Source organism: Micromys minutus (assembly GCF_963924665.1).
Source record: "Micromys minutus genome assembly, chromosome: 12".
Classification (NCBI taxonomy): domain Eukaryota; kingdom Metazoa; phylum Chordata; class Mammalia; order Rodentia; family Muridae; genus Micromys; species Micromys minutus.
Genome location: NC_137981.1, coordinates 349,094 through 376,821, shown reverse-complemented (window position 1 = coordinate 376,821; position 27,728 = coordinate 349,094). Strand labels below are relative to the sequence as shown.

General features: G+C 45.9%; 1 protein-coding gene across 1 annotated transcript; it reads left to right on the top strand.

The window, feature by feature from the left end:
- Positions 1–1,636: 1,636 nt before the first annotated feature.
- On the top strand, positions 1,637–24,930 carry DNASE1L3 (deoxyribonuclease 1L3; the record flags this gene model as incomplete). Its single annotated transcript, XM_080926145.1, has 8 exons — positions 1,637–1,792; positions 7,417–7,505; positions 10,264–10,353; positions 11,194–11,306; positions 15,205–15,317; positions 18,572–18,729; positions 24,460–24,556; positions 24,756–24,930. 8 exons carry the CDS (start codon positions 1,637–1,639, stop codon positions 24,870–24,872), a joined length of 933 nt encoding a protein of 310 aa, XP_080782271.1. The 3' UTR covers positions 24,873–24,930.
- Between the last annotated feature and the right edge of the window lie 2,798 nt (positions 24,931–27,728).

The window sequence follows — 27,728 nt, the reverse complement described above, 5'->3', positions numbered from 1 at the left end:
CAGCCTGAGCTAGAGGCTCTGTTTCAGAAATAGAGAAGGGAAGAAAGAAGTTTCAAAGAATTTTGAAGGCATGGCGTGTGGGCTTTCACTTGCTGTGGTGATTCTCCTCAAGTGGAAGTACACCCCTGTGTGGACACTGCCCTGTGGGGCTGAAACTGGTACAAAAGGGTCTGCCAAAATACAGCTCCCACTGGGAGAGAATAGGGGAATAAGAGCCAAATATGAATGACGGTGGCCTAGAAGCATAGAGGTAGGCTTCCCCAGATACCATGTTCCGTCAAGAGAACAGTTTGGGGTTCTGTTTGTTTATGTGTAGGGTGTTTTGTCTGCATGGGTGTCTGAGCACGTGTGCATGTCTGGTGTCTGTGGAGGCCAGAGAAGGTGTGAGAACCCCTTGAGCTGGAGTTTCAGACCATGATCACTGGACATATGGGTGCTGAGAGTTGAACTAGCATCCTCTGGATGACCATTTAGTGCACGTAACCTCTGCGCCGTCTCTCTAGCCCCCGTTTCAGGATGTTTTTATAAGAACAAAACAAGAAAACATTGGTGGGAATAGTAAGTAGGTGGTTTCAACAAAGCAGAAACTCCATGTTATTGGCGTCAGTTGCTATCTGATGAGATCCTTGGATTCTGGGTTCTGCTGGTGTATTCCAACAGGGGTTTGCCTGATTGTCTCAGGATGTTAGGTCCAGCACAGGTGTTGGCAATGGATGCTTTAAATGTGCTGAAGATGCACGTGACTCTGCAGTCATGGTGGCCATTAGTCATTCAGCTTTGCAGAATTTGTAACATAGGCGAGGCTACCTCACCCCACCCCTGGTGCTTCAGTTTACACAGGTGAGTCCTGCTAGAATTACACAACGTTAAATTGTGCTCCATCCTCGCCACAACCCGAAGCTGCTGGTGAGACGTGATGACACAGTAGTGTGTGCACACTGTAGGATTGCTGTCTGGCCGCTCACTCATTACAACGTCAGCCACTGGGAACACCTGTTTGGGTCACACGACCCATCCCTGCCCATCCTGAGGACTATCTTGCAAACTATCTCTGCTGCCTCCGAGGGCCTCAGCCTGTGACACTTTTGCTGCTGGGATCTCCACCTTGCCTTCCTCAGATTCCAAGGTATCCTTTGCTTAACTGAATTCAAACTAAGCCTGACCTTGTGCACCCACAGACATGGCTAAAGAGACACAGCATCTATGTGGCCAGTGGCAATTGTTCATCAAATTCTTATCATCCAGCAGGTGGCTCCACCAGTCCAGTTCCCTCTGGGTGGACACTTCCAAGCTCATCAACTATCAGGAAAAGGCCCATGGCTACCACAGGAGACATGCCCAGAGATCAGAACTAACCCCACCCCAATCCCTGCCCACTGAGATCATGAGTGGCTTTGAAGGAGGTTGGTGTGTACATTCAGCATGCCGTTTTCCTTAGAAGGGCAACGGAACCAGAGGACTCCATAAAGGCTAACTCATTGTCTTCATTTCCTTGGGATTGAAACGCGTGATGGTGAGTTCCTCAGAGAAGTGAAAGTGGCCTGAAGGGATCCAGTAATTCCTGTTAGCAGCCAGCTTTATAAGACAGCGAGCAAGGTCCTGTCTTCATCCGGCCTGAAGTCCCAGGAGTGCAAAGATGTCCCTGCACCCAGCGTCCTCACGCCTGGCTTCCCTGTTGCTCTTCATCCTTGCCCTCCATGGTGCCCTGGCCCTGAGGCTCTGCTCCTTCAATGTGAGGTCCTTTGGAGAGAGCAAGAAGAAAAACCATGATGCTATGGATATCATTGTGAAGGTGAGTCATGTTCCTGCCCTGGAAACCCCTTGCACCTTCTCCCAGCTGCAGACTCAAGGGATCTGAAGTTGCCTTTGGCGTGGTAGGGAGGTAAGGGCTGACTCCTAGCTTACTACGGTGGCTTAGCCACCTTCTCCATAACCACCTCAGCTTGGGTGTTTTCTGTTCCGTCTTCAGACTGGGTGGGTCTGTATTTCCCTCGGGGGTGTTGCAAGTTTACTTGAGCAGATAAATGTGATGTTCTTGCCAGAGTCTGGCTGGCAGTCAGTTCCAGGTACAGGCTGCTGTTCTGCTAGCTTTAACTGAACATACTGAATGTCTGTGTTAGTCACGTAAATACATGGTGTCATTTGTCAACCTTGTGAACAAGGGCTACTGAGGAGGATGAAGTCAGAAGGGTGATGAGGTGGTAGGGAGGGAGCTACTGCAGCCCGCCTGACTCAGCTTCATAATCTTGGTGAATCATGAGAGCCAGCCCCCCTTCTGTCTCCCTCCCTCTCTCCCATCGATCTCCCACCTCTCAGTTCTGCTCTTTCTCTGCTTGTGAATATTACTGTCCTTGGACAATACGACCTATATCTGGGAAAGCTGCTTTTGTATTTTTGGCATCAGCTGACTCTCTGTTCCACAGGTTTTGATGCTGGGACTCCATGGGTTAGTTATTACTTAAAAACAAAAAGAGTGGGATTAGGATTTACTTCAATTGGTAGGATTTAGTTGGTAGGATGCTTGCTTGACATTTGTGAAGTCCACAGTTCCAGCATCAGCACTGCATAAACCACGTGTGGCATCCCACACTGCAGCACTAGAGAGCTAAGAAGGTCTGAAGTTCAAAGTCGTCGTCAGCTATGTAGAACATTAAAGATCAATCTGGTCTACATGAGATCCTATCTCAATACAATATAGCACATACCACCATCTCCACCACCACCACCACCACCATCTCCACCACCTCCACCACCATCATCACCACCACCACTTCCACCACCACCTCCACCAATAACAGCAGCAGCACCAGAGGTCCCACTGTATGGTGAAAATGCCAGAAGACCCCATCTATCAGCTGAGGGAGCTCAAGGTCCCCTCTCTTCCTGATACTTCACCTAAAGTGGGTTATACCACCCGAGAGGCTGGCAAGGCTAATCAGTGAGGCCCACCTGAGCTGAGCCGAGGCCCAAGTCGGGCTACTGTAGGGCACAGGATACAGGCAGAAGACCTGCTGTGCTCCTGCCAAGATGCTTCTTGGCCCTAGATGACTCTCCCCTTTGGATAAGCTAACCACCTCTAGGTATGTTTTTACCAGGACAGCTGTGCTGAGCCAGTGGTAACTCTGACACCATGGCTTAATGGAGAAATCTGACATGCAAGGAAAGTATTTCACAAGTTCTTCACATGTGGCCCAGGAGAGCCTGGGGACCTAAGTGCCTATCTACATTCCTGATTTATTCAACCCTGGAAATGTTGCCACACTCTTGAGGGCTGTGCTTTTGTTCTTTGGTGATTCCATTCCTCACACAGCATCTCCCCAGCTACAAGTTTAAAGCCTTGTCAATGCCTCATCCTGTTCTCACAAAGTCAATCACCCCAGAACTCTCAGAGCCATCTAACAGAATAGTCGCAGTTGACCCCAAACACCTAGTGCTCAATCAGAATAGTTAGCGCTTGGATCAAGGAAAAAGACATATTTGCCACCAAAAGAATGCAAACAACCCAAGTAGGGAAGCATGCAATTTAGTGATGAAAATGTACCATGAAAAGGTATTAGGTAACACTAGAAATAATGATTTAGGCAGGGCAGTGATGGTACACGCCTTGACTCCCAGCTTCTCAGTACTTGGAAGGCAAGCAAGTCAATTTCTATGAGTTCGAGGCCATCCTGGTCTACAGAGCAAGCTCCAAGACATCCAGGGCTATGTAGAGAAACCCAGTCTTGAAGAAGAAAAAACCCACTCCCCCCCAAAAATCCCAAAACAAAAAGTAAAACAAGAAGTTGTAGCTTAGAAGAATATTATTAGTCTTCCTTATGATTGCCTATGTTGGTCAAACCCCCTCTGTATCCAAGGGTGACCTGAACTTCTGATCCCCTCGCCTTTACCTCCTGAGAGCTCTGATTAAAGATGTGTGCTATTGCCTGTTTATACTGGAGACTGGTGTACAGCAGGCAAGAATCCTACCAACTGAGTGGAGTCCCATCTGCTGGGGTAGCCCTCTTCACAGCCCCCGGAACCTCTATAGAGCTGCTTCCTCCAAGCACTAGTAAGCTGAACATCAAGAGAAGGTGAGTAGCGAGCCCTCTCTGCTACAGACCGCTTCCTGGCCACTACACTCAGCAGCCAAGGAGATCAGCATGCCAGAGGCCAAGGTCCCTCTCATGGAGCAAGTGTAAGCCATGGGCTCAAATCCTCTTTCCTGAGATAACAAGCCAGATTTCCTGTCGACATCCCTGGTCCTTGCTTACCAAGCGCTTCTGAACCCTGTATCTCCAGCTGATGCTAGTTTCTAGTTTCCTTGCTATATCTCTAGGATGTTTTCCTCAGACAAGAATCTGCAAAATCCTGTTGTCTGAATTCTCAAAAGGACACAGTTCCAGGAAAAAAGCTATGTTTTTTTGTTTTGTTTTGTTTTGTTTTGTTTTTTTCTGGTTCCTACTACTCAGGAAGAGACCCCTAGGCAGTCCTTTCATAACCAAGCTCTGGACCCTTTAAGATTTAGCCAATACCAAATTCCTGCCTTCACAGAAGTTACCACAGCCTGGAAGGCAGTTATGCCAACTACTATGCAGTCAAAACCTCCAAGGGCAGAAATTTTTAAAGAACTTGCATGGTAATATGGATGGAATCCTTTGTGCTCTGAGGGAGAGGGAAGGGACAGTCTGCAGAGGTATAGAGTGATCTTGGGTAAGGAGAAGCTCTACCTGATGTCTTTAAGCAGGAAACAGCATAACATAATGGGGATAAACCACTTCAATCCACTTCCTTACCCTATGTGCCTCGCTGCATTGGATGGCTTGTGCCCTGAGCTCAGCTGTTCCATCTGTAGAATGGGCATAAAATCAGGATGATTGCAAGGGTGGACTCTGAGCCCACCTGTTAAGAACTCAGTATATAGCACTGTAGAAAACAATACTCATCATGTAATATAAGGCTTGGGAAGGCTGACGAGCCTCTCCCAACATCCCAGTGCCCGGAGTGTCTGGCTCTCCTTTCAGAGATGATGTGACAGATGCAGGAGCTCTGCTTGGGAGAATGACAAGCTCTGTCTGGTGGAGAAGAGCAGGAGGGACATCCTAACAGTCAGTGTTGACCCTGGCTCTTCCCAACAAGCTATGAAAACCTACAGATTTCCTCAACCACTCCAAGTACTGACTTTCTCGGTGGTAAAGAAAGACGAGGCCGGGCAGGTGTTCAGTCAGTAAGCTGTTTGGTGACCCAGCATGAGAAGCTGACTTTGGTTCCTCAGGCCAAATGTGATGGTGCATTCTTGCAATCCCAGTGCTGGGGAGGCAGAGACAACAGGATTGCTGGGGCTCGTTGTGTATTCACCTAGCCTGATTTTCAAGCCAGGTCCCAATGAGAAACCCTGTCTCAGAAAACAGGAAGGGAAGCTCCTCATGCCCTCACATATAGAGGTATAATAGAGGTATATGTAGACCCACAAACACAGATACTCACCACCCTACACACACACACACACACACACACACACACACATACACACACACACACATGCAAGCATGTCTATGTGGTAATACAAACAGGAAGTTGTAAGTCTTAGTACTCACTGGGCCTTAGAAATAATAATCTACTTTTGACTACCTGCATCCCTGGTACTGCCTCAAACTCTCACTCTATCTAGCTTGTGATTGTGAAGAATCAAAATGGAAAAACGGAATCAAAGAGTGTACATTTGTCTTTGTGTGTTGAGGCAGGGTCTCACTAGGTAGCCCTGGCCTCACACTCACACAGATCTGCTTGCCTCTGCTTTTCAATGCTGGGATCATAGGTGTGTGCCATTACACACACTAGATGTGTACCTTTTACAGTCATTTCTAGAAAGGTGTGGTAACCACACAGTGACGAACCACCAGGATAGCTCGAGCAGGCTGCTAGTGAGTCCTGCGTGGCTGACGCCATGGGCTTAAGCTAGAATCTGGGTCTCCTGATCAGCCAGTCCTCAGCTTCCTCACAGCTGCATCCCGGGTCTCTGCCAGTCTGGATCCCACTCTGCTGCAGATGTGACTGAAGATGCACTGGAATCCTGGCTCTCCGGTTGTACTGGCTGTGTGACTTCAGAAAAATTGTGTAACTACTCCAAGTTTAGTTAGCATCTAGATTTAATTAACTAACTAACCATCATAACCCTCTCTTAGTGTTGTTGTGAAGTAGGTTTACGATAAATGTTAGCTCTTAGACTTGTTATGATTGTAACTAGGCCTCCTGATATCTGTGATAGCCAGCCCAGAACCTTTAGTCATTAAAGATGCAGCACGTACTTATTGCTATGACCTCGCAAGCAGACCCAAGCTGTAGATGTGGGGGAGGGTGACAGTTAGGGCTCTGGACAGGGTTGCTTAGATCAGGTGTCTCTGTGGATATTTTCTAGCTTCAAGACTAGTTATTGTACTTAACCTTGTTCGATCTTCAACATCCTCATCCTTCAAATAGAAATACCAGCCTGGTATGGTGGTGCACACCCTTAATCCCAGCACTCTGGAGGTAGAGGCAGGCAGATCTTCAAGTTTTAGGCCAGCCTGGGCTATATAATGAGACTCTGTCTCGAATAAAGAATTGATTTTTAAAAATTAAAATGGACAAAAATGAACTAAAGAACAGCGACAATCAAACCACTGGGCGCACAATGTGCCTGCAATCCTAGCTACTCAGGTCTGAGGCAGGAGGATCCCTTCAGCACTAGAGTTTGGGACCAGCCTAAACAACAAGACAGTATCTCAAAACAATGGCAAACATCATCAAAACACAAAGGGGCACAGCCACAACTAAGGCACTGCTCCCAGGAAGCCCTTCGTTTCGTTCAGGAAGAGACTAAGCTATGTTAGCAGCCACTTGACTGTGGTGCTTGGAGCCCACCTGTTAGGATCCAAGATTGCCAGAGAATATCCCAAACTCAAATACTATGTTTAAAAAAAAAAAAAAAAAAAACAAAAAGCATTTATTCCAACAATTTTTTTTGCATGCAGGATTTTCCCCATTTGGGAATGGAGTGGGCTAGTAGGCCTAGCTTTTTATTGTCTGTTAGGGGAATTCCAGGGAAGGGTATGTGCCCTTTTACCTTGATTGGTTAGCTCTGTCTCCATGGGTCTGACTAATTCTATCATTGGTTAGGCTCTAGAGACCTCCCTGAGGGGTTGCTTTTTCACTCTAGTTACCTGTCCTCACTTCAGGCCAGATGACAAGGTGTCCTGAGATTGGTTGCCTACAGCTGTGTTTGGCTGACCCCTGGTTCCTGGATCCAGGTTCTCATTTCTGGGAAACAGAGATTTAGGCCTAGTCTGTCAGTTTTCAGAAATGGAAAGTCATGGAGTCAGCCTGGCTCTGAGGTTAGTCTCTCCCAGCACGTGTCTGATGAAAGGTTTGCCTCAAACTCTGAGAATTCTCTCTCTACAGATCATCAAACGCTGTGACCTTATACTGCTGATGGAAATCAAGGACAGCAACAACAACATCTGTCCCATGCTGATGCAGAAGTTGAATGGGTAAAGGGGGAACAGGATGGGTCCCCAGACATTGTAAAGTCAAGTACAAGGGCACCTGACTATGGAAGGGGTATAGAAACCAGTACCATGGCTGGCATTTACTCTAATCATTGGACAGTGTGGCCAGGGCTGAGTTGTCTCTCACTGTGTGCTTTCACCTGGCAGGTTTTAATATTTTCGAGTAAAAACAAGAGTTTAAAAAGGCAAAGAATTAGGACAGAGAAGTGAAATGGGTAGGTAAGAGGCTGAGCTAAGGAATCCTGCTGTAAAGGTGAAAGGCAGAGGGCCTCATACTTTCCATGAGTTCAGGTCACTGTATTAGTTTTCACATGAATACTGGAAGGAGGGGTATGTCTGGATGATCATGGAAGAAAGACTTGGGAGGATGAGCTAACAACTGTTAATGGCTACATCTGGGAAAAAGTCACCACGGTGTTCAGTCAGTGAAGGAATAGGAGGCCTTTTTTGCTTCAATACTTCTGTGATATTTGAGTGTTTTACCCTCAGTATAGCTGATTGTGGTAGTGGACATCAGTAGGATTTGCTGAAGGAGAAGGCAGAGGCAGGAGGATCACAAGTTTGAGGTCAGCCTAGGCAACATATTAAAAAAAAAAAAAAAAGGCCACCCAAACCTGGAGGCAGCAGCAGCAGCAGTGACAACAACGGCGGTGGTGGTGGTAGCTCACATCTTTAATCCTAGCACTCAGGAAGCAGTGACAGGCAGATCTCTAAATCTGAAGGTCAGCAAGTTCCAGAACAGCCAGGGCTACACAGAAAAACCCAAGAGAGAGTGGGGGAAGGGAAGGAACAGATAGTGGAAATGAAAGCAGTATCTTCTAGTAGTTCTAAAGGACTCTGTTAATACTGATTATAATCCTTCTGAATGATTGACCAGCTACCATGCTCATTAGCTTTTCACTGCTGTGGTAAACTACTCAAGACAGACATCTCAGAAAGAGGAGAGCTTCTGCTCGCTGTTTTGGAGGTCTCTTGTTGTAGGGTCTGTGTCAAGGCAACACACCATGAGAAGAGGCCTGTTCACGTCATCTACATTTAGACCTGGGTTCTAATTTAGCCCCTTCAGCCTTCAGGGAAGTTTTTAAGAGTGTAGGGGCCAAAGGGAGAAGTAGACTCCAGACTTCTCCCCCCAGTCAGCCTGGAGCCAGTCTGGAAGTAAGAGGTTTTCACAACTCTATCCTCAACCTACCTAGACTGGACTGAGGACCCCAAGCAGAAAAAAAGCTACACCCTTGATGGTCTCTCAGTTGAATGAACACATGCTAAGACCATGTTGTACATGTGATCTAACTCTGAAGCTGCTAACATATCTCTTTGTCCACTGTAAAAAGAAAAGAGTGTGAGCCACCTTACAGTGGGGTTCTTCAGAAGCATTTTGCTGCCTCAAAACCTAGTGGGTTAGAGCTTGCAGAGGGTTGGCCTTCCAAACTGAATGCAGTCCTCACGCCTTCCATGGTTGGGTCTGGCTTACAGCACACATTTGAAGCCCAAGACATTTTTGTAAAGTTTAAACTGGTCCCTAAATCAGACCCCCTGTCTTTTCCAACTGATCACAAGACAGCCAGATACTAATCAGGTCCCAGATCCTTTTGGGAGCCAATGGAGGGAAACAGTATAGGACTGTCTGGACTAGGTTATCAGCAGATTAGATATATTCACAGAGAGGGTCAAGTTTCCCTGTGGAAGCCAGAGATAGTCTATTGTCTTCTTTCTCCCTACATGGTGAAGCTCTAGACACCAGGAATAAATAGTTGATTGTTACAAATCTGTACCAGAAGTTTTAAGCAGGTCCCAGGGGGCTTCAGAAGAGGAGGCATCCGGTAGACCTCAGAAGTGGTATGTGGACAGGAGACATAAGAAACAGGAGTTACAGCAATGGCAGTGCACACGTGTATGTCCCATGATAGGCATCTAGAGGTCAAAGAACAATTTTCAGGGGTCAGTTCTTTCTTTCCACTCTTTGGATGCTGAAGACTTAAACTGTTAGGCTTGGTTGGCAGAAAACATCTTTATCTGCTAAGCCATCTTGAAAAATCCAAAGCAAGGGTTTTTGATTCTGCCTGTACCATCTCTGGCCCCTGTGATTCCTATAGAAGCAGGCCAAAGCTTATGGAGTTTGAAATGAAAAGGCATCTCATTCTCCACAATGGTCAGCCTTCTCTGACCTCAGGAGGAGAAGATGCACCTAGTCTCGTACCAACTTGATGTGAAAGGCAGTGGGGTATGGGGGGATAACACCCAGTTAGGGGCTTCCCTTCTGCAAAGGAGAGGGAGGGTGGAATGGGTGGGAGGATCCATGTGCGATTGTGCTTGGAGGAGGGGCCTAATATTGGGATGTAAAGTGAATAAATAAATACATTTTTAAGAAATTAAGAACAAAAGCTCTACCCTCAAATCCTAGCCTTGTGTTACTAAATCCTACAGTGGGGGCCAGGTGATAGTGGTGGCACACACTTTTAGTCCCAGTACTCAGGAAGCAGAGGCAGATGGGCCAGCCCGATCTACAGAGTGAGTTCCAGGACAGCCAGGACAACACAGAAAACCCTGTCTCTAACAACAACAACAACACATGATGGAGTAGGGGGTAAAAATAGTAGCCATGTTTTTAGGGCAAGAAATAATAGCAAGCCATGGTACTATATGCTAGCACTAGAGATTTGGAGGCAGGGGTAGGGGTGAAGGCAGATGCTGAAGAAGTGTGTGCGGTGTTTACAACACACTAAAATATCTTGTTTTCTAGAAATTCAAGAAGAAGCACAACATACAACTATGTGATTAGTTCTCGACTTGGAAGAAACACATACAAAGAGCAGTATGCCTTCCTCTACAAGTGAGTATGAGCTGACCAAAATATGGGCACCATGTTTTCCTTTAAAATAGATTCTAGGCAAGGCATGGTAGCATATACCTTGAACCCCAGGACTTGGGGGACAGAGGCAAGGAGAGTTTTATGAGTTTGAGGCCAGCTTGGTCTACATGGTGTTAGGCTAGTGAGAGTTACATACCGAGACCCTGCTCAAATAAAACAAAAACATCTGATTCTGGTCTCTAGGCATTTATCATTATCAATCAGAATCTTTGCTGTCAACTTGATGACATGTGTGTTGGGGCTGTAGCTCAGTAGATGGAGTGATTGTCCAGCATCTGCAAACCTGGGTCCATCCCTAGCGTTGTGTTGTCATGGGTCTTAAGTCCCAGCACTCTACTCCAATGGAGGAGGCAGGAGAATCTTCAAGCAACACAGCTGGTACAAGGTCAGCCTGAGGTATATGAGATGAGACCCTGTGTCAAAGCAAATCACCTAAAAACCTTAGTAAGAAAGTGTGCAGTCATTAACTAGAAGACACAGCAGCATTGCAACAGCAATGACTGGCTGGGGACAGAGGCTCTGTGTTTTCCTGGGGAAGGCCTGTCCCAGCACATGACTGTAACACAGAGGACTCTCACCGGCTTCCTGCTGCCAATCTGTTTAAAGAACACTCACTTGTTGTGTGCCCAATAGCAGGTGTAACACAGACCAAGTCTGTGGAGAAGAGCTGACTGCCTGTTCTTAGGGAAAGGTCCTCCAGATCCCCCACCGTCAACTGAGCCTGCTCTGGAAACTTCTGAAGTCAAAGGAAACTATGTTCCCAACAAAGGACTCAGCGAGGAATTCGTTTTTCTCTTCTAGGGAGAAGCTGGTGTCTGTGAAGGCAAAATACCTCTACCATGACTATCAGGACGGAGACACAGACGTGTTTTCCAGAGAACCATTTGTGGTTTGGTTCCAGGCACCCTTCACTGGTAAGACCATGACTCTTATATAAGTTACTCTTGAGGTCGCTATGACCAAACACTGGATGCAAAACACCTTAGAGGATGGGAGATTATTTATGTTTCAGAGAGTTCAGGTCACATCCGGGATGGATTCTGGGGCTGTGGTGAGGCAGAGCATTATGGCAATGAGAGTAGGTGCCACAGGGCTTCTTCCCCTCATGATGGAGGGTGGGAGAAAGGCACCAGGGCCCAAGGGGAACCCTAGAGTCACTCCCCAGTGACCCACTTCTTCCAGCAATCCCCACGTCTTAAAATTTTCACAACCTCCCAAAATACTATTGTTGGCTGTAGACCAGGCACTTGACACTAGGTGGGACATTTTATATTTAAACCATAACAGCCCTTCTAGTTACCTCCCCAGCAGCCCAGGAAGGGGCATAACCCTGAGCATGTGTAAGCCATGCTCTCAGATTCATGCATTGTCTTATGGGATGCCTGAGCTGAGAGTTAATACTTGAGAAAAAGAAGCTGGTCTGCTGGGATGCAGGACCTCCCAGCCTGGGTACCACTTTCCAGGATCACTGATAGCTCCACCCTCTTGAGATTCAGAGTCATGGAAATGCTTTATCTCAGTCCTTGGTCTCTGTCAAGTCCTTCATTTCCAAAAGTCGTAAGCAGGGGTCACCAAAGGAAAACCCCAAGAGTCTCACTCTCCCTTTAGTCAAGTCACTCCATAGTGTAGCAGTCCTCTCCACAAATTGCCAGGAGGGAGAAGAGCCACATCAGGTGCACTTTGATCCCCAATGACACCACTATTCCATAATTAATGGCCAGTGTCCTGAGGTATAGGGCTGGGATTGCCCCCTACTCAGATCTGAAGAAACCGAGGCATTGTGATAATGCTCAAAGGCATTATCACTTGCTCAAAATCCAGCTACTCAAGTAGCCAGACAAGCTGTTAACAACTAAAAGCTATTAATGACAAGCCAGGGTTGTAAGTCAAGCCACCAAACCAAAAGACCATATTCCAGGTCACCACTGTACTCAATAGAAGGCGGAGATTTCACCAGACATGGTGGCACATGCCTGGAATCTCAGCACTCAGGAGGCAGAGGCAGAAGGATTGGCCAGTTTGAAGTCAGCCTGAGCTATAATGTGAGACCCTTTTCAAAATGCCAAGGGCCAAATGTATAAGTCAGTGAAAGGGCACATGGCTAGCATGCACAAGGTCCTAGATCCAATCTAGGCAAACAGGTCTACGTAGAATTAAAGGAAGTATGCCTATACCCACCCCACACTGTTGCAACACCCAAAACTATGGCATTAACTATTTCTGCCCTGGGTTAATTAGTTTAGAGGAGGGCACTTGGGAAAGGATTACAAAAGAGGTGTGGGAATTGTCAGTAGAAAAAGAGAGAGGCTGCTGAGGACAGTGAGTGCAGCAATCCTATTCATTTTCCAGTGTGCTTGTGCCAGGCGGGGCAGGGAGAGCCTCCATCTGCAAGTGCCATTTCTTCTCAAAGGGAGGCAAGGCCCTGCATTGCTAAGCAAATCTGTTTTTCCTGAGACTCCACCTTCCAGGCTTTCCTACCTGCTCTTTGTTTTCTAAAGCTAAGATTACAGAAGTACACTACCTCAGCCTAACCATCATGTTTTGTTTTTGATATATGGCCTCACACAATCCAGGCTGGCCTTGAACTGTTGATCCTTCAGTGTCCATCTCTGAATACTGAAATTGCAGGCCTATGCAACCATGCCTTGTTTTATGTGGTGCTGGGAACCTAACCCAGAGTGCTCTTTCTCTCTCTCTCTCTCTCTCCTCTGTGTGTGTGTGCTTTGGAACTGGAGCTATAGGCAACTGTGAGCTACCCAACATGGGTTCTGGAAAACAAACTCCAATCCTCTGCCAGAATAGTAATGCTCCCCTCTCTCTAGAACCTTCTTCTTTGTTGTTTTTTGAGGCATGGTATCACCAGGCTGGCCTCACACTCACAGATAGAACTTGCCTCAATCTCCCATGTACTGGTAACAAAGCTATGTACCTTCAGAACCTGCTTTCTAGTTTTTTACCTCTTTTTTTCTTTTATTCTTGTTTACAAAAGAACTCCCCAGCCTCCATTTTTCTTTTTCCTTTTTAGTATAAAAGCTACACATGCTATCAGAGTCCTTGGTCTGGGGCCGGGGTGCAGGACTCACAGCAAATCAGGTCTGCCACCTGCTGCCCTCAAGTCCTATCTGGACAGTGGTGGGGAAACAAGAGAGGCATGACCGCCATTGTGGTGATAGCAGGAGTCAGATAGGACTGTCCTGAGCCCTGCCCCGGGGGACCCTCGCAAGACCCCCAGAAAGCAAAGAGAGACAGCAAAGAAAAGCCAGGAGAGGTAGAGTGGACACTGGTCACCAGTCCTGGTCATGATGTCATTTTTAGTTCTGTGACTGGCCTCGGGAGAGCAAGTCAGGTGGCCTGGAGGACTCTGTTGCTGTCTGCGGTTCCGGCCTAAGTTTTTGTCAGGGCTTGACCTGCCTTTGGGGTTCACTGTTTCTGGAATTATGAAAACATCTGTCTTCAGTCTCAGGGGACAAGAGACTCGTTGCTTCCTTCAATGGTGATCATGTCAGCTCAGAATCTGAGCCAAAGTTTAATGTAGCAGAGGAGACATACAAAATAAATGCACATATGCCAACTGTTCACCCTGACTTAACCATTGGACACTTACAGCCCCAGGAGGCCACTTTAAACAAAAGTAGTCACTAAAGCCCTACTACAAGTAGCCTTCTGTCTTTCTGATGTAGATTGTCTTTTTCATTTTTGAGGTACTCTCTTGTAACTGAGGCTGACTTCAAACTTCTAATCCTATCTCTCAGCTTCTCAAGTTTAGGATTACAGATGTGTACCACACCACCCAGATGAATTTATTACTCTTAGAAAAGAATGACAGTCACAGAACATAATTTTTATTACTCTAAGTAAACCAAGAGAAAAATGAAGACTTGAAAAAGAAAGAGCAGGTGAGATCCTCAGAACCCACATAGAAGGAGAAAACCAACTCTGCAATGTGATTTTTGCAATGTAATTTGTCATACACACAGAGACACACAGACACACACACTCTAAGAAAGAAAGGAAAAAGGAGAAGCCACAGTGCCAACAGGTACCATGTCCACCAGCTTCCCTATAGCTGGAGAGAGCACAGTTGGGTGTGCAGAATCTTCCATGTCCAGAAAGAAAACAAGTATCCTAATGGCACTAAGATCCCTGAAGTTCCACCACGTGCAGCAGGAAAAACTCCTAGAAGAGATAGTTTTTCCTCAGGCAGTATTAATGGGCCCTTAACGGGAAGTGTACCTCCTTGTAGCTGGACTTTGGCTCCTTTCTGTGTTCTTTTTCACACCCTTCTATATCCCTTTTATTCCACCCTTCCAATTCCCTAACACTAGATAGGAGAGAAAAAAGGGTAAAGAAAGGAAAGAGATCCCTTAATAAAGTCAAGGGTCAGAAAGGGGGCAATGTTATTGTCAGACTACCTCTTGCTGATTAGGGTGTTGAGTTCCTTGGGACAAGGTTAATCTGCACTGCAGGATATTAATTTCTTCTTGTTTTGTTTTTTGTGCCCGACTACTTAACAAACTGTGACTAGTAGCAATCAACAGTGAGCCAACAACCAACCATGCCTCTTGAGGACCTAGCATTTTTATACCCTTTGACAAGTCCCCAGAATTTCAAATCAGAATCTAGTTGCAGCTGGCAAAATCACACCCCTTACAGAGCATGAGGCAAATCATAGTCAGCTGCTGTGGTCAAACTAGGACAGCCTCATATCTCACACCTGGAATTAAAACAACATATTCTTATAACATTTCTGTGTTTTAAAAAAAAACCAAAATTCCAGAACTCTCACTGTACTGCCTATTTGCCATTCCTCAGCTGTCCAGGACTTCGTGATTGTCCCCTTGCACACAACTCCCGAGACCTCCGTTAAAGAGATAGATGAGCTGGTTGATGTCTATGCGGATGTGAAAAGCCGATGGAAGGCAGAGGTGAGGACCTCTGTGCTTGTTTTGTTCCATCAAGCAGCACCCAGCTATTGAAGAGGAGGGTGAGGGGGCAGAGTATGTGCAAGCCACTACTTATTCACAGCCTCATCTCAGGCTTTTCTTCAGCCCTAAGCATCCTTCTTGCTAAAGCTGCCTGGGTCTGTACCAGCGGGTCTTGGGAATTCATGCTTTGCTGCATTTATACTGGAGGTCAGCATTTGGCACCGAGGCCTAGGCAGTGTGCTGGGACTATACAAGAACAGGTGAGTTTAACTCTCTCAATAATCTAATGAGGGGCTGGGGAGATGGTTCAGTTGATGAAGTGCTTGCCCTGAAAACATTGGGACCTGAGTTCAATCTCCAGAAACCATGAGACAGTAGACAACCCTCCCTACACCACAAAGAAAGAGGGGGTGCGGGGGGGCAGAGACTCAGAGAGAGTTAAAGACAGAGAAAGAGAGAGATCTGGGTATGCTGGTGCAAATTTATAATCCTAGTGCTGAGGACGTAGAGGCAGGCAGATCTCTAGAACTCAATGGCCTTGAAGCCTTGCCTACTTGGCAAGTTCTAGGCTAGCACTCAAACACACACACACACACACACACACACACACACACACACACACGAGAGAGAGAGAGAGAGAGAGAGAGAGAGAGAGAGAGGGGGAGAGAGAGAGAAGGAAGAAAGGAAAGAGAAAGAAAGAAACAGTGCCTAAGGAACGCTCCCCAGGATGTAATCTGGCTCCACAAGTACACCTCCATGTGTCCTTGCCCACATGGACACCCACCACACATACTGAGCAATTCCACAAGTTGTCCCTATTCACAGCTGAGAACAGTGAGGTCTAGAGGCCGGGAGTTTCAGATGCAAGTGGCAAGATCATGTAGAGAAGTTATACGGAGGCTGCTCCTCAAGACAGCCGCCACCTCTGCATTTGGAAGGCTCTGAGGGTTTGAGGAAGCACCTGTTAAATGGGGAAGTGCTCAGATGGCTTTCCTACCAAATTCCTCTTTTTTTCTTTCGGAATATGATGCTGAGAGCCCCTCTTCCTCTTCAGTTCCTCTGCTCAAGGTAAGAGATGAGGCAAGTGTAGACACAGCTGGCCAAAACTGACCAGCAAGAAGCCCAAAGATGTATTTTATTGCTTATTTGTAAGTTCCAGGACAAATGATGAATCTCACACACACAGCAAGAATATATTGAGCATCAATCAATCAATAGGTCCCGAGGAAGAAACCTTGGATAAGGAACTTCAGGAGAGCAGACTGCTTGGTTGTGTGGCCTAGAGCAGTCAGCTTGATCCCTTTAAGTGTCAGAGTCTAACCTGTTCCTGCCATAGCTAATGACGCTTTCAAAACCAAGCTGAATTGGGTTTAGTTAGTCACTCCATGCAGGCTAGGGTACATAGGTCAGGGAGTTCATGTTCTGTCCTTAACTGTTTACATTAATCTCAAGGTACATCCTAATTGCAGATATTAAAATAAAAACTCACAGGTCAGCAATCATCCCAAACAATAGCACAAAAAAAAAAAAAAAAAAAAAAAAAAAAAAAGGAAATAGGCTGTTTCCTCTGTAGTGTGGAATGTTAAAATTCTCTTCCTTTGGCCCTTGTGGGTGTCATGGAGGCACTTCCATCAGCTGGTGTTAGGCCTGCCTCCCTTAGGAATCTGTCTTTAAGTACTGAGTGTTAATAGGCATTAGTGACCTCAACACATACAATAGGACACAAGAGACACCAAAGTATCATCACACTCCGCAAGTGCATTTTGGCTCTTGGGTACTGAGGTGTATATTCATTCACACTTGCTGCAATGTTTATGGGAGGGAGATCTTAGGGGGATCACAGTGTTCTTGCTACCTGTGCACAACCGCCTACAGAGAGAGGGTGACTAAGAACCGGATGACACAGTGAGTGAGCATTCTCTCCTACTCCTTCTTCTCACTGTCACATCCTTGTCAAAATTGTGAGTCACTTGGAACCTGTTTTCTCCTCTCTTAGAAGGGAAGCAAAGATGCAGGGCTGGAGAGATTGCTCAGGGAACTGGCTGCTCTTACAGAGGACCCACGTTTAATTCCCAGCACTCACATGGTGTCTCACCACTGTCTGTAACTCCAGTTCCAGGGGATCTGACACCCGCACACAGACATACATGTAGGCAAAACACCAAGGCAAATGAAAATAAATACATTTTTAAAAGAAAGGACACAGAAACAACTCTGGCTGGTCTGTCACTGCTGGCTGGCCTGCATTGCCAAGGCCAGTGTGTGAGGTCAACGCTGTTCCTTCTGGGACCTCTGTCCTCTGCCTGAAGATGTTGCTGTCTCTGCTGGCTGTCTTTCCTCTGTGTCTTCCTGTGTTCTAACCACCTCTTAAAGTTTACTTAAAGTTCTTCACTAATTATTGTCATGCTAGTGATCAAAGCCAGGAGCAAATCTTCACCCTGCTCCTGTATAAAGTATAAAGGGCCCCACACCTGCCTTCGTTTTAACTAAAGACCCATTCTCCAGCTGGCTGTGGCGGTGCATAGGATTAAGAGATGGGTGCGGGAGAACCTGGGGTCCAAGGCCACCTGGGGCTACATAGCTAGGTTACACAAACTTTGTCTCAAGACAAAACAAGCAACAAAGTATCCAACTTCCAAATCTAGTCACACTCTAGTGTGTTGTGGCCAGGAGTTAAAATTTGGATGGATGGGTCAGTGAGTAAAAGAGTTTGCTGCCCAAGCCTGATGACCCAAGTTCCATCACTGAAATGCACAGCAGTACAGAAAAAATCCAGCTCCTGCAAGTCATCCTCTGATGTAACACACACACACACACACACACACACACACGCTCTCTCACACACTATATATGCATAGGTATGTATATATGTATATATGTTTATATGCGTGTGTATCTGTGTATGTGTATAAAATGAGTAAAAATATATGGGAAGGGGTCCAGTTCAGGTCAGGAAAGATTTCTTTATACTCTTGTGGCCAGGCAGCGGTGGTGCAGGCCTTTAATCTCAGTGCTTGGGAGGAAGAGGCAGGAGGATCTCTACGCTGGAAGTCAGTCTGATCTACCGAGCAAGTTCTAGGACATTTAGGACTACACGGAGCTATACCAACTTCAAAACCAAACCACACCAAAACAACCAACCAATCAAACATACCTCTTTGTTTACTGAATGTGGAAGGTGGGTCCTGGCTGCTGGTGATGAATGAATGTCTTCCAGTGCTTACCAAGTGATGGTTCTAAAATATGTCTTTCAGAATTTCATCTTCATGGGTGATTTCAACGCCGGCTGTAGCTATGTCCCCAAGAAGGCCTGGCAGAACATCCGTTTGAGGACAGACCCCAACTTTGTTTGGCTAATTGGGGACCAAGAGGACACCACAGTCAAGAAGAGCACCAGCTGTGCCTATGATCGGTGAGAACCTCTGCAGAGGCTGCATTTGGCCCAGAGCAGCCTGAGAAGGAGTCAGCTCCATTTCAAAACTGTTAGCTAAAAGTTCTTCCCTGGGGGAGACGTAAACAATGCATACCCTACTATCCCAATAGCAAACCAAGGTAGGGTTCCACCAAAGTTCACTCCAGGGAACTCGTGAGATTGCTGGGTTTCTTTATAAATCCTAGGTGGGAGTTTACTTTCTGGAGTGTGGGTGCATCCCTGGCAAGTGGCCATAGCAGGAAGTCTTCACCTAGCAGAGATCATGACCTTTTTCACAACTGCGTTGATTAAGCCTGGATCCCTTAATCTTAGCAGGTTTATACACTCTATCCCTTCCCCAGGCCATGGGCATCAGGGGATGAGCTGCATATAGCAGGCGGTAGGGAGGGGCTCAAAACTCAGGAACTGGTCTTGTAACCCTCCCCACCTTTCTTGTGGAAGTGTAAACAGTCCACAGTCCCAACTGGGATGATCACAGGTGACTATCCAAGGTAGTGGTGGTTTGACTTGGAGACTAGCCCTGTGTCCATGTGATCATTCCAGCTGCAGCTGGGCCCGCTGGTTTCTTACGAATTGTGTGGTTGTGCGCAAACTTAGCAGTGGCCAGCACTAATATCAGAAGGGCCAGAGTTCAAGTCTCAACTCCACCACTTCACGTGTTGTGACCAACTGAGAGACTCTTACTTTGTGTTGGTTTTCTCACTTGTAAATCCCTGATTGTAGCATTGGAAGTAACTCAGTTGTAGGAATATAATGAGAGAAATGAAATAGCACATGCAAAATGTTTAACACAATGTCTGTCTTATGACCAGTGCTAAATACATTTGTATGTTCTTAGATGATACCTGAAACACTCAGGAAGCCATGGCCACAAGCAATTCCTGTGTTGTCACCAATTTTATCCCAAACATAGACCGCAGCAGGTCACCTCACTGCCACCACTAGCCAATCAGCTGTTACCAGGGCCTTGCTGCTAGAAACACTGCTGAAACGTATAGCTGACTTGTATATCTTGAGCCGATGTTTATGACCCTTGGGTACTATTTGGAAAGTCAAGGAAGAGCAGCGAGGTGGCTCAGCAGGTAAAGGTACTTGCCTCACAAGCATAAAGAACTGACTTTGATCCCTACAACAGGGAAGGAGAGATCCAGCTCCACAAAGCTGTTCTCTGATCTCACATGCTTGTAATGGCATGAACCTCAACAAGGAAATAACTTTCAAATTTAAAATGAGAGTATATTTTTAAACATTCATTTATATATATATATATATATATATATATATATGAGTACACTGTAGCTGTCTTCAGACACACCAGAAGAAGACATCAGATCCCATTACAGATGGTGGTGAGCCACCATGTGGTTGCTGGGAATTGAACTCAGGACCTCTGGAAGAGCAGTCAGTGCTCTTAACCACTAAGCCCCCAAATGAGAGTATTTAATACAACAGTATTTTTACTTTCTGCTTTAAGACAGGGCTTTGTCACGTAGCCCAGGCTGCCTCCACACTCACTATTTGGCCCAGGATGATCTTGAATTCTTGGTCTTTCCTCAGCCTCCACAGTGCTGGATTACAGCGCCTCTATGCCTGACTTGAATAGTTTTTAAACTATTGCTACACAGAAACGCAGATGCACATGTTTAAATGCTCACAATCATTGTGCACTGAAACTTTCCCTGGGATTTTTTTAAGCACTGTCAGCTCTGTTCTTTGAGCTAGAAGGAACTCGGGAATTTCTGAAGCATGAGTGCCAGTGACCATCTGCAGCAGAAACTGCACAGCCCGCTGTTCCCAGTGCTCAGCCAGCTGAGGAAGCACATAAAGGCCATCCTTGTAGCAAGCTTACTTCTTAGGTCTGAGGTCTGGATTTTATACCCATCTCTTGGCCACCTTTGTTCCTCTTGGGGATTTTTGAGGCTACAGTTTCCTTTTTGTCTATTATTGTTTCAGTCCTCAAAAGTGGAAGCCCAGTGTGAGAACTTATAGCCTCTCAAGTTCCCAGGCCTCTCTTCCCATTCTCAAGAATCTTCCACCAAGCTGGTAGATAGTACCGGCTCAATCGGCCATGCCAGCTATGGGACCCCAGCAGCTTAAACCCAGAAACCAAGCCATCACACAGAAGTAGAAAATCTTAGGGAGAGCCATGGAAGGGCAGTTTGATCCACTTTCCACAAATTAGGCAAGGCACTAAGATCACATAGACCTACCTGCTTGCCTTCCTTGGCAAATGCTAGAGGCCACTTTGTTTTGTTTTTTAAATTGTTACTTGAGTGTGTGTGTGTGTGTGTGTGTGTGTGTGTGTGTGCTGGTAAGTGCAAGTGAGTATGTACTGGAGGTCAGAGATATATGTCTGTCTTATAGCCTTGAGATCGGGTTTCTGACTGAATTTGTTTTGTTTAGTTTAGCTTACTGGTTATAGTCTATTATCAAGGGCAACCAAGACAGGACCTTAAATCAGAGAGTGAAGCAGAGACTGAGAAGGAATGCTCCAGTGGCCTGGTCCTCCTAAATTACCCAGTTACTTTTCTTTTCCTTTTCATTTATTTATTTTCATTTATTAAAAAAATTTTTCATACAATCCATTCTGATTGTGGCTTCCCCTCCCCCTACTCCTCCCAGATACTCTCTTCCTTCCCTCCTTTCCAGATCTACACCCTTTCTGTTTCTTGTTAGAAAACAAACAGGCTTATAAAAAATAATTATAAAATACAATAAGATAAAACAAAAACAATTAGAAAAGGACAAAAGAGTCAAACAAGGAAAAGAGCCCAAGAAAAAGCACAAGAAATGTGTATAGATCCATATATACAAATACACGTGAACCCTATAAAAACCCCAACCAGAAGCCACACTATATATGTAAAGGAGCTGTGAGATAAAAGGGGGAGGATACCCTGACGTAACATTATGACAGAAGGAGCTTCCAAAGATGCTGCTGAGTTTTTCTTTTTTGTTGAGTAAAATCCTATCTGCTGCTGAGATTGAAGCCTAGCCTTACCATGAGTTTGTTTTCCCAGTGAGACTCCCTTGGAGAAAACTAGATTTTCATTTGCAAGTGACTGTCAAGTAGTGACTGTCAGGGTTAGGGATAGGGTGTGTTAACACACCTGGTGCTGTGCATGCTACCACGGTCTCTGTACGTTCATACATGTGCCTGTCCTGTTGTATCTAGAAGGCCTTAACTCCTTTCTGTCCTCCACTTTCTCTGGCTCTTATAATCTTTCTGCCTTCTCTTCCTCAGAGTTCCCTGAACCCTGAGAGGAAGGATTTTATGGAGACTTCCCTTTCGGAGCTTTTCCAAGGTCTCTCACTGGACGTAATGTCTGACTGTGGGTCTCTGTGTTTGTTCCCATCTGATACAAGAGGAAACCTCTCTGGTGATAGCCAGGCAGGGCATCATGAATCTATGAATATAGGAGATGGTCATTTGGAGTCATTTCATTGCTGTGTTCCTTTAGCAGAACAATAGTATTTGGTTTCCCCCTAGGTCCCTGGCCTATCTAGTCTCAGGTTCTGGTCACCCAAACAGTTTGGGTGTGGGTTCCAGCTCATGGAATGGGTCTTAACTTACATAAGATATTGGTTGGTTACTCCACAAGCATTGTGCCACTACTGCACCAGCATAACTTGCAGGCAGGTCACTCTCGCAGGTAGAAAGTTTGCAGGTGGATTGCTGTTTAGCTTTCTCCGTAGCATGCAGAGTAACTAAATCCCAGTATTTACAGTACTGGTCCATAAGGGTGAAGGCTCTAGGTAGGCTCCAGCTTGACTTCTCTGTGTTCAACTCACTGAATAGGTTTTGTATTCAACAATAGGGCCTTACTGTCGACTGTGGAGAGCCTTGGCAATAGCCTGGATTGTTTGCGTGTTCCCATGGGACTTCTTGGCTAACAACTTGATTTGGTATAGCCCATTCCCAGTACTAGAAGCTTCATTTGGTGATGAGAGATGTCCAGTTGGGGCTCCATCTCCCCCAGTATTTGTCAGTTTTCCAGTTCCCCTTCCTAGGAAGGCCCAACCCTCCCCTAGTCCTTTACTCTCAACCTAACCTGTGTGATTATACAAATTGTAGCTTGCTTATCAATGACTTAACAGCTAACATCCACATATAAGCAAATAAGTAAATATATACCGTATTTGTCACTCAGGATGATATTTTATCGAGCTTCATTTACCTTCAAACTTTATGATTTCATTTTCAGTTGCTGAGTAATAGTCCATTGTGTAAATGGGCTACATTTTTCTTTTTCCATTCATCCATTGGTGGATATTAAGGTTGTTTCCAATTTCTGGCGATTATGAATAGAGCATCAATGAACATGTTTGAGCAACTGTTTTGTGATAGAATGAAGCGTCCTCTGAGTATATGCCCAAGTGGTATATCTGCATCTTGAGGTAGACTGATTCCTATCTTTCTGATAAACCACCATATTGATTTCCATAGTGGCTGAACAAGTTTGTACTCCCACCAACAATGGATGAGTGTTTTCCTTACTCCAAACTCTCTATCATGAGCGGTCACTTGCACTGCTGTCTTTAGCCATTCTGACAGGGGTAAGATGGAATCTCAGAGTAGTTTGATTTGTATTAAACTTATGGCTAAGAATGTTGAACACCTCTTTAAGTTTTTTTTTTTAGCCATTTTTGCTTCACGTTTTAAGAGTTCTTTTTAAAAATCTGTATCTCATTTTTAAATTTGGTTATATGTTTTCTTGATGTTCATGTTTTGAGTTACATATATTTTGGATACTAGCTGTCTTTTGATGTGTAGCTAGTAAACTGTCCCCTGTGCCAATGCCAATGTCCTTTGCCTTACAGAAATTTTTTATTTTCACAAGGCCCCATTCATTAATTTCTTAATTATTGGTCTTAATGCCTGTGCTATTGCTGTTCTATTCTGAAAGACTTTTCCTGTCCCAGTGAGTTCAAGACTATTCCCTATTTTCTTTTCTAGCAGATACAGTGCACCTGGTTAGAGGTTGAGGTCTTTGTTTCAGGTGGAGTTGACTTTTATACAGGGTGGTGGTATGGATCTATTTGCATTCTTCTACATGTAATCATCCAATCTGAACAGTAACATTCGTTGAAGATGCTGGCTGTCTTTTTTCCAGTGTGTATTTCTGGTTTCTTTATAAAAAAAATCAGGTGTCCATAGGTGTGTGAACTTATTTCTGGGTCTTCAACTCTATTTCATAGATCAGTAAAGTGTGTTTTGTGGTAACACCATACTGGTGTTATTGCTATAGCTCTGTAGAACAATTTGATATCAGGGATTGTGATACCTCTGGCAGTTCTTTTATTGTTCATGACTGTTTAATAAATTACTTTGGATAAACAAAACTGAAGTACTCCACTACTGTAGCTCAGGCCCTCCTGAATAGGGATGATAGTGCCTACAGTGGGCTAAATCCTCTTATATCAATTAACAATTAAAAATAAGCCCGTCACAGACATGCCCACAGGCCATCTGGTGGAGCAAATTTGTCATATTGAGGTTCCCTCTTCCCAGATATTTCTAGGTTTTGGACAAGTTACAAAACTGCAGCACCGGCAGCAAAACGAAAGCCAAACTCAGCTGTGGATAGTAAGCACTTGCTACAGAGATGGCAAGTGGGCCAGACTGCTCAACACACTCTAGAATCAAACTCCGGTCCCACAACTCTACAGCTTGGACTAACTCATGCACCTTCCTTGTCCCCACTCCAGGATTGTGCTTCGTGGGCAAGAGATAGTCAACTCCATGGTTCCCCGTTCCAGTGGCATCTTTGACTTTCAGGAAGCGTATGAGTTGTCTGAAGAGGAGGTAAGATTACCACCTTGTCTCTCTGATCCACACCCTGGAACTGCAGGAGGGCTGCTCTTGAGACTTAAGATCTGCCAACATTTCCTAGGAGCAGGACCAAGAGCAGCATCCTGTCCCTTGCACTCCTGAATGCAGTCTTTGATAACTCCGCGGCATGTCTCAGCACTCCGCCTCTAATTCTACTTCCATTTCCCTATAGGCCCTGGATGTCAGTGACCACTTTCCAGTTGAGTTTAAGCTACAGTCTTCAAGGGCCTCCACCAACAACAGAAAATCTATTTCTCTAAAGAAGAGAAAAAAAGGCAGTCGCTCCTAGGTTCATGCTGATATTCTCTTTCTTGAAGCTACCCCTTGCTTCCTAATAAAATGGCTCTCACAGCTCTAAGCTGTCTTCACACCCAGGAATTAGAGTGGCCAAGCTGCTTTCATTGTCCATTTGGGTTAAGTAGCTGGAGCTAAGTTGGGAAGAGTGACTTCTGTTACATCACCTTGACCTCACTGTCACTATTTAAGCAGCAGGACAGATATTAGCTGTCAGTTCCAGCTGCCAAGTTCACAGGGCACTCCTGTTTCCCAGAAGTGAGCACACATGGAAAGACTTGGCATACTTCCAATACCCCTCCCCACAGCCTACTTCACCCACAGCCCACCCCACCCACAGCCCGCCCCACCCACAGCCCATCCCACCCACAGCCCGCCCCACCCACAGCCCATCCCACCCACAGCCCGCCCCACCCACAGCCCATCCCACCCACAGCCCGCCCCACCTCCACCCACAGCCCACCTCACTCACAGCCCGCCCCACCTCCACCCACAGCCCACCTCACTCACAGCCCGCCCCACCCACAGCCCGCCCGTACTCAGAGCGATGCACACAAGCCATTGCCATGTGCTGCGCTCAGTCTTCAGACATCATGGTTTCCATTATCTGATAGTCAGCCTCACTTTGGACACATGCTCCAACAGCACCTTCACTCCCTTCCTCCCTTTCCTCTTCCTCTTTGTCCCTTTCCCTGAAGGGGCTCAACCTACCGTGCCTGTCCTGTTCCAGTTGTCTCCAGCCGAATATCCCATTTTTTCCCTGCAACATTGTCTACACTGTGTTTGTTACCACGGCCAGCACTGCAACTCACTCAAAGGCCAACTGGAACCAAAGGCTTCACCCCTTCCTGCTGCTCCTGGGATCTAGCAATGTCATGCTATCTTGCTTGTATGCAGGACACCCATTTCTGTGCATTCGCTTTGCTTTTCTGGATATTCTTTCTTTACTTTTGCTGCACTTAGGAATGGTGAAGAGCAACGACCCGCCTGGCCCTACTCCCAGTTTATCGTCTCAGAAGCAACCTCTTCACACAGCGCGGGCTCCCCGAAGGTGTCTATGCATAAACAAGCACATGTGAATCCTGAAGAAATACAAAGTATATTTCACTGTAAATAGGTGTCTGAGTTGCTCTTTTTCCTTAATGCACTGGGCACTGTGTGACTTTGATGTAAGAAAAAGGACTGTGTCTTTGTGTTAGTCAGCTCCGTCATCCTGATAGATGTCCCAGATCATCCTCATCCTGACAGATGTCTGAGATCATCTTAAAAGGAGGGCAGTATTTTGATTTGTGCTTCCAGAAGTTTCAGTCTATGGCCCTTACCACTGTTGATTCTGGGTCTGTGAAAAAGAGCGTGTAGTGGAACAACACACACACACACACACACACACACACACACCAAGTACACATGAGGTGGGCTTTTCTGCTCTTCTGGCCTTCACAGGCCAATATACAAACAAGAAAGGCACTCACACACATAAAATAAAGACAGGCATGGGTTGGGGGAGGCACAAGCCCAGTTTCCCTTCCAGAGCAGTCTCTCCTGTGACCTCCAACCAAGCTGCACCTCTTACAAGTTTCTCATCTCCCAGCAGTGTCCTGATCTGGTATATCAGCAAGTCTTTTCTATGTGAACCTTTAGAACTCACTACACTTCCAAATGGGGGAGGTAGTAGCTAGGATTATACACCACTTTGCCAAGGGAATAAAATCAAAAGGGCTCTGGTTAAGTTGGAGAAGATGTCTTTCCCACATGCCCGACTCATCTATCCCATGTTGAGATTCTATTGCGTAGCTCATCGCCCAGACTTTAGGGGAAGAAGGCAAGGCTGTTCCAGAAACCTTCCAGTCCCTAAATGGTAAAGTAAGGTATTCATATATGAGCCAGTCCTGGAGACAGGGCCTCTCACCTCTGCACCCAAGCACCAAAATTTCCCTGGCTAGCATGGCTAAGACAGGAATTCTGGGCAATGGGCTTGGGACTCACTGACAGGGAGACAGGGCAGGGGGAGGGGGAGATGGTCTGGACATCAAAAAGCCCTTCCCCATGCCTCTGAAGTTTCAACCCAGACGACATGATCTTTTGTCTCTGCCCAGTGGCAGGTTAGAGTCACAAATGGGCGTTTCTGCAAATGTCACTCTGGTAACTCAGACAGGCAGAGGCCACAGACTGGAGTTACTTTTACTCTTCATGACAGAGTCTTACATAAACCTTCTATACCTCTGGGTTACCAGGCTAGGGGACCTCCTTTGATCCCTCCCTCCCTCCCTCCATCTTCCCACCCAATGCGTGTGAGCATTACAGATGCCGGCCTCCACTGAAGGAGCCATGCAGTGCTGGAGACAAAACTCAGCTCACATGCTGTGTGCTGCACAGGTGCTCTCCTTGCTGGGCCACATCCCCAGCCCCTAGGCTGTGCCCTAAAAATGTGTTGCCTGGGCAGGCCGGATGGCTCAGAGGGTGAAGACATTTGTTGCCAACTCTGACAACTTGAATTTCATCCCTAGAGTGGACACAATGGAAGGAAGCCTAGTTCATCACCTTGTCCTCGGACCTCTCAACATGTAATAAATGTAACGAAAATGAAAATATCCGTGTAAGAACATGTAGCCTTAACGATATCATGGGATTCTGATCAGAGCTGACTTATTCACCAGGCACAGGTAGGCACAGGTTCTGGGGGTATGCTGGGGAACACAATAATTTCAGGGGTCACAGAAGAACATGCTAATATGTTTTCTTTGTAACCAACATAGATATAAAATGCACAACTTTTTTTTTTTTTTTTTTTTTTTTTTTTTAATCAAGAAGTGGACCTAGGAGTAGGAAACTTGCTAAGGCCCAGGAGAGT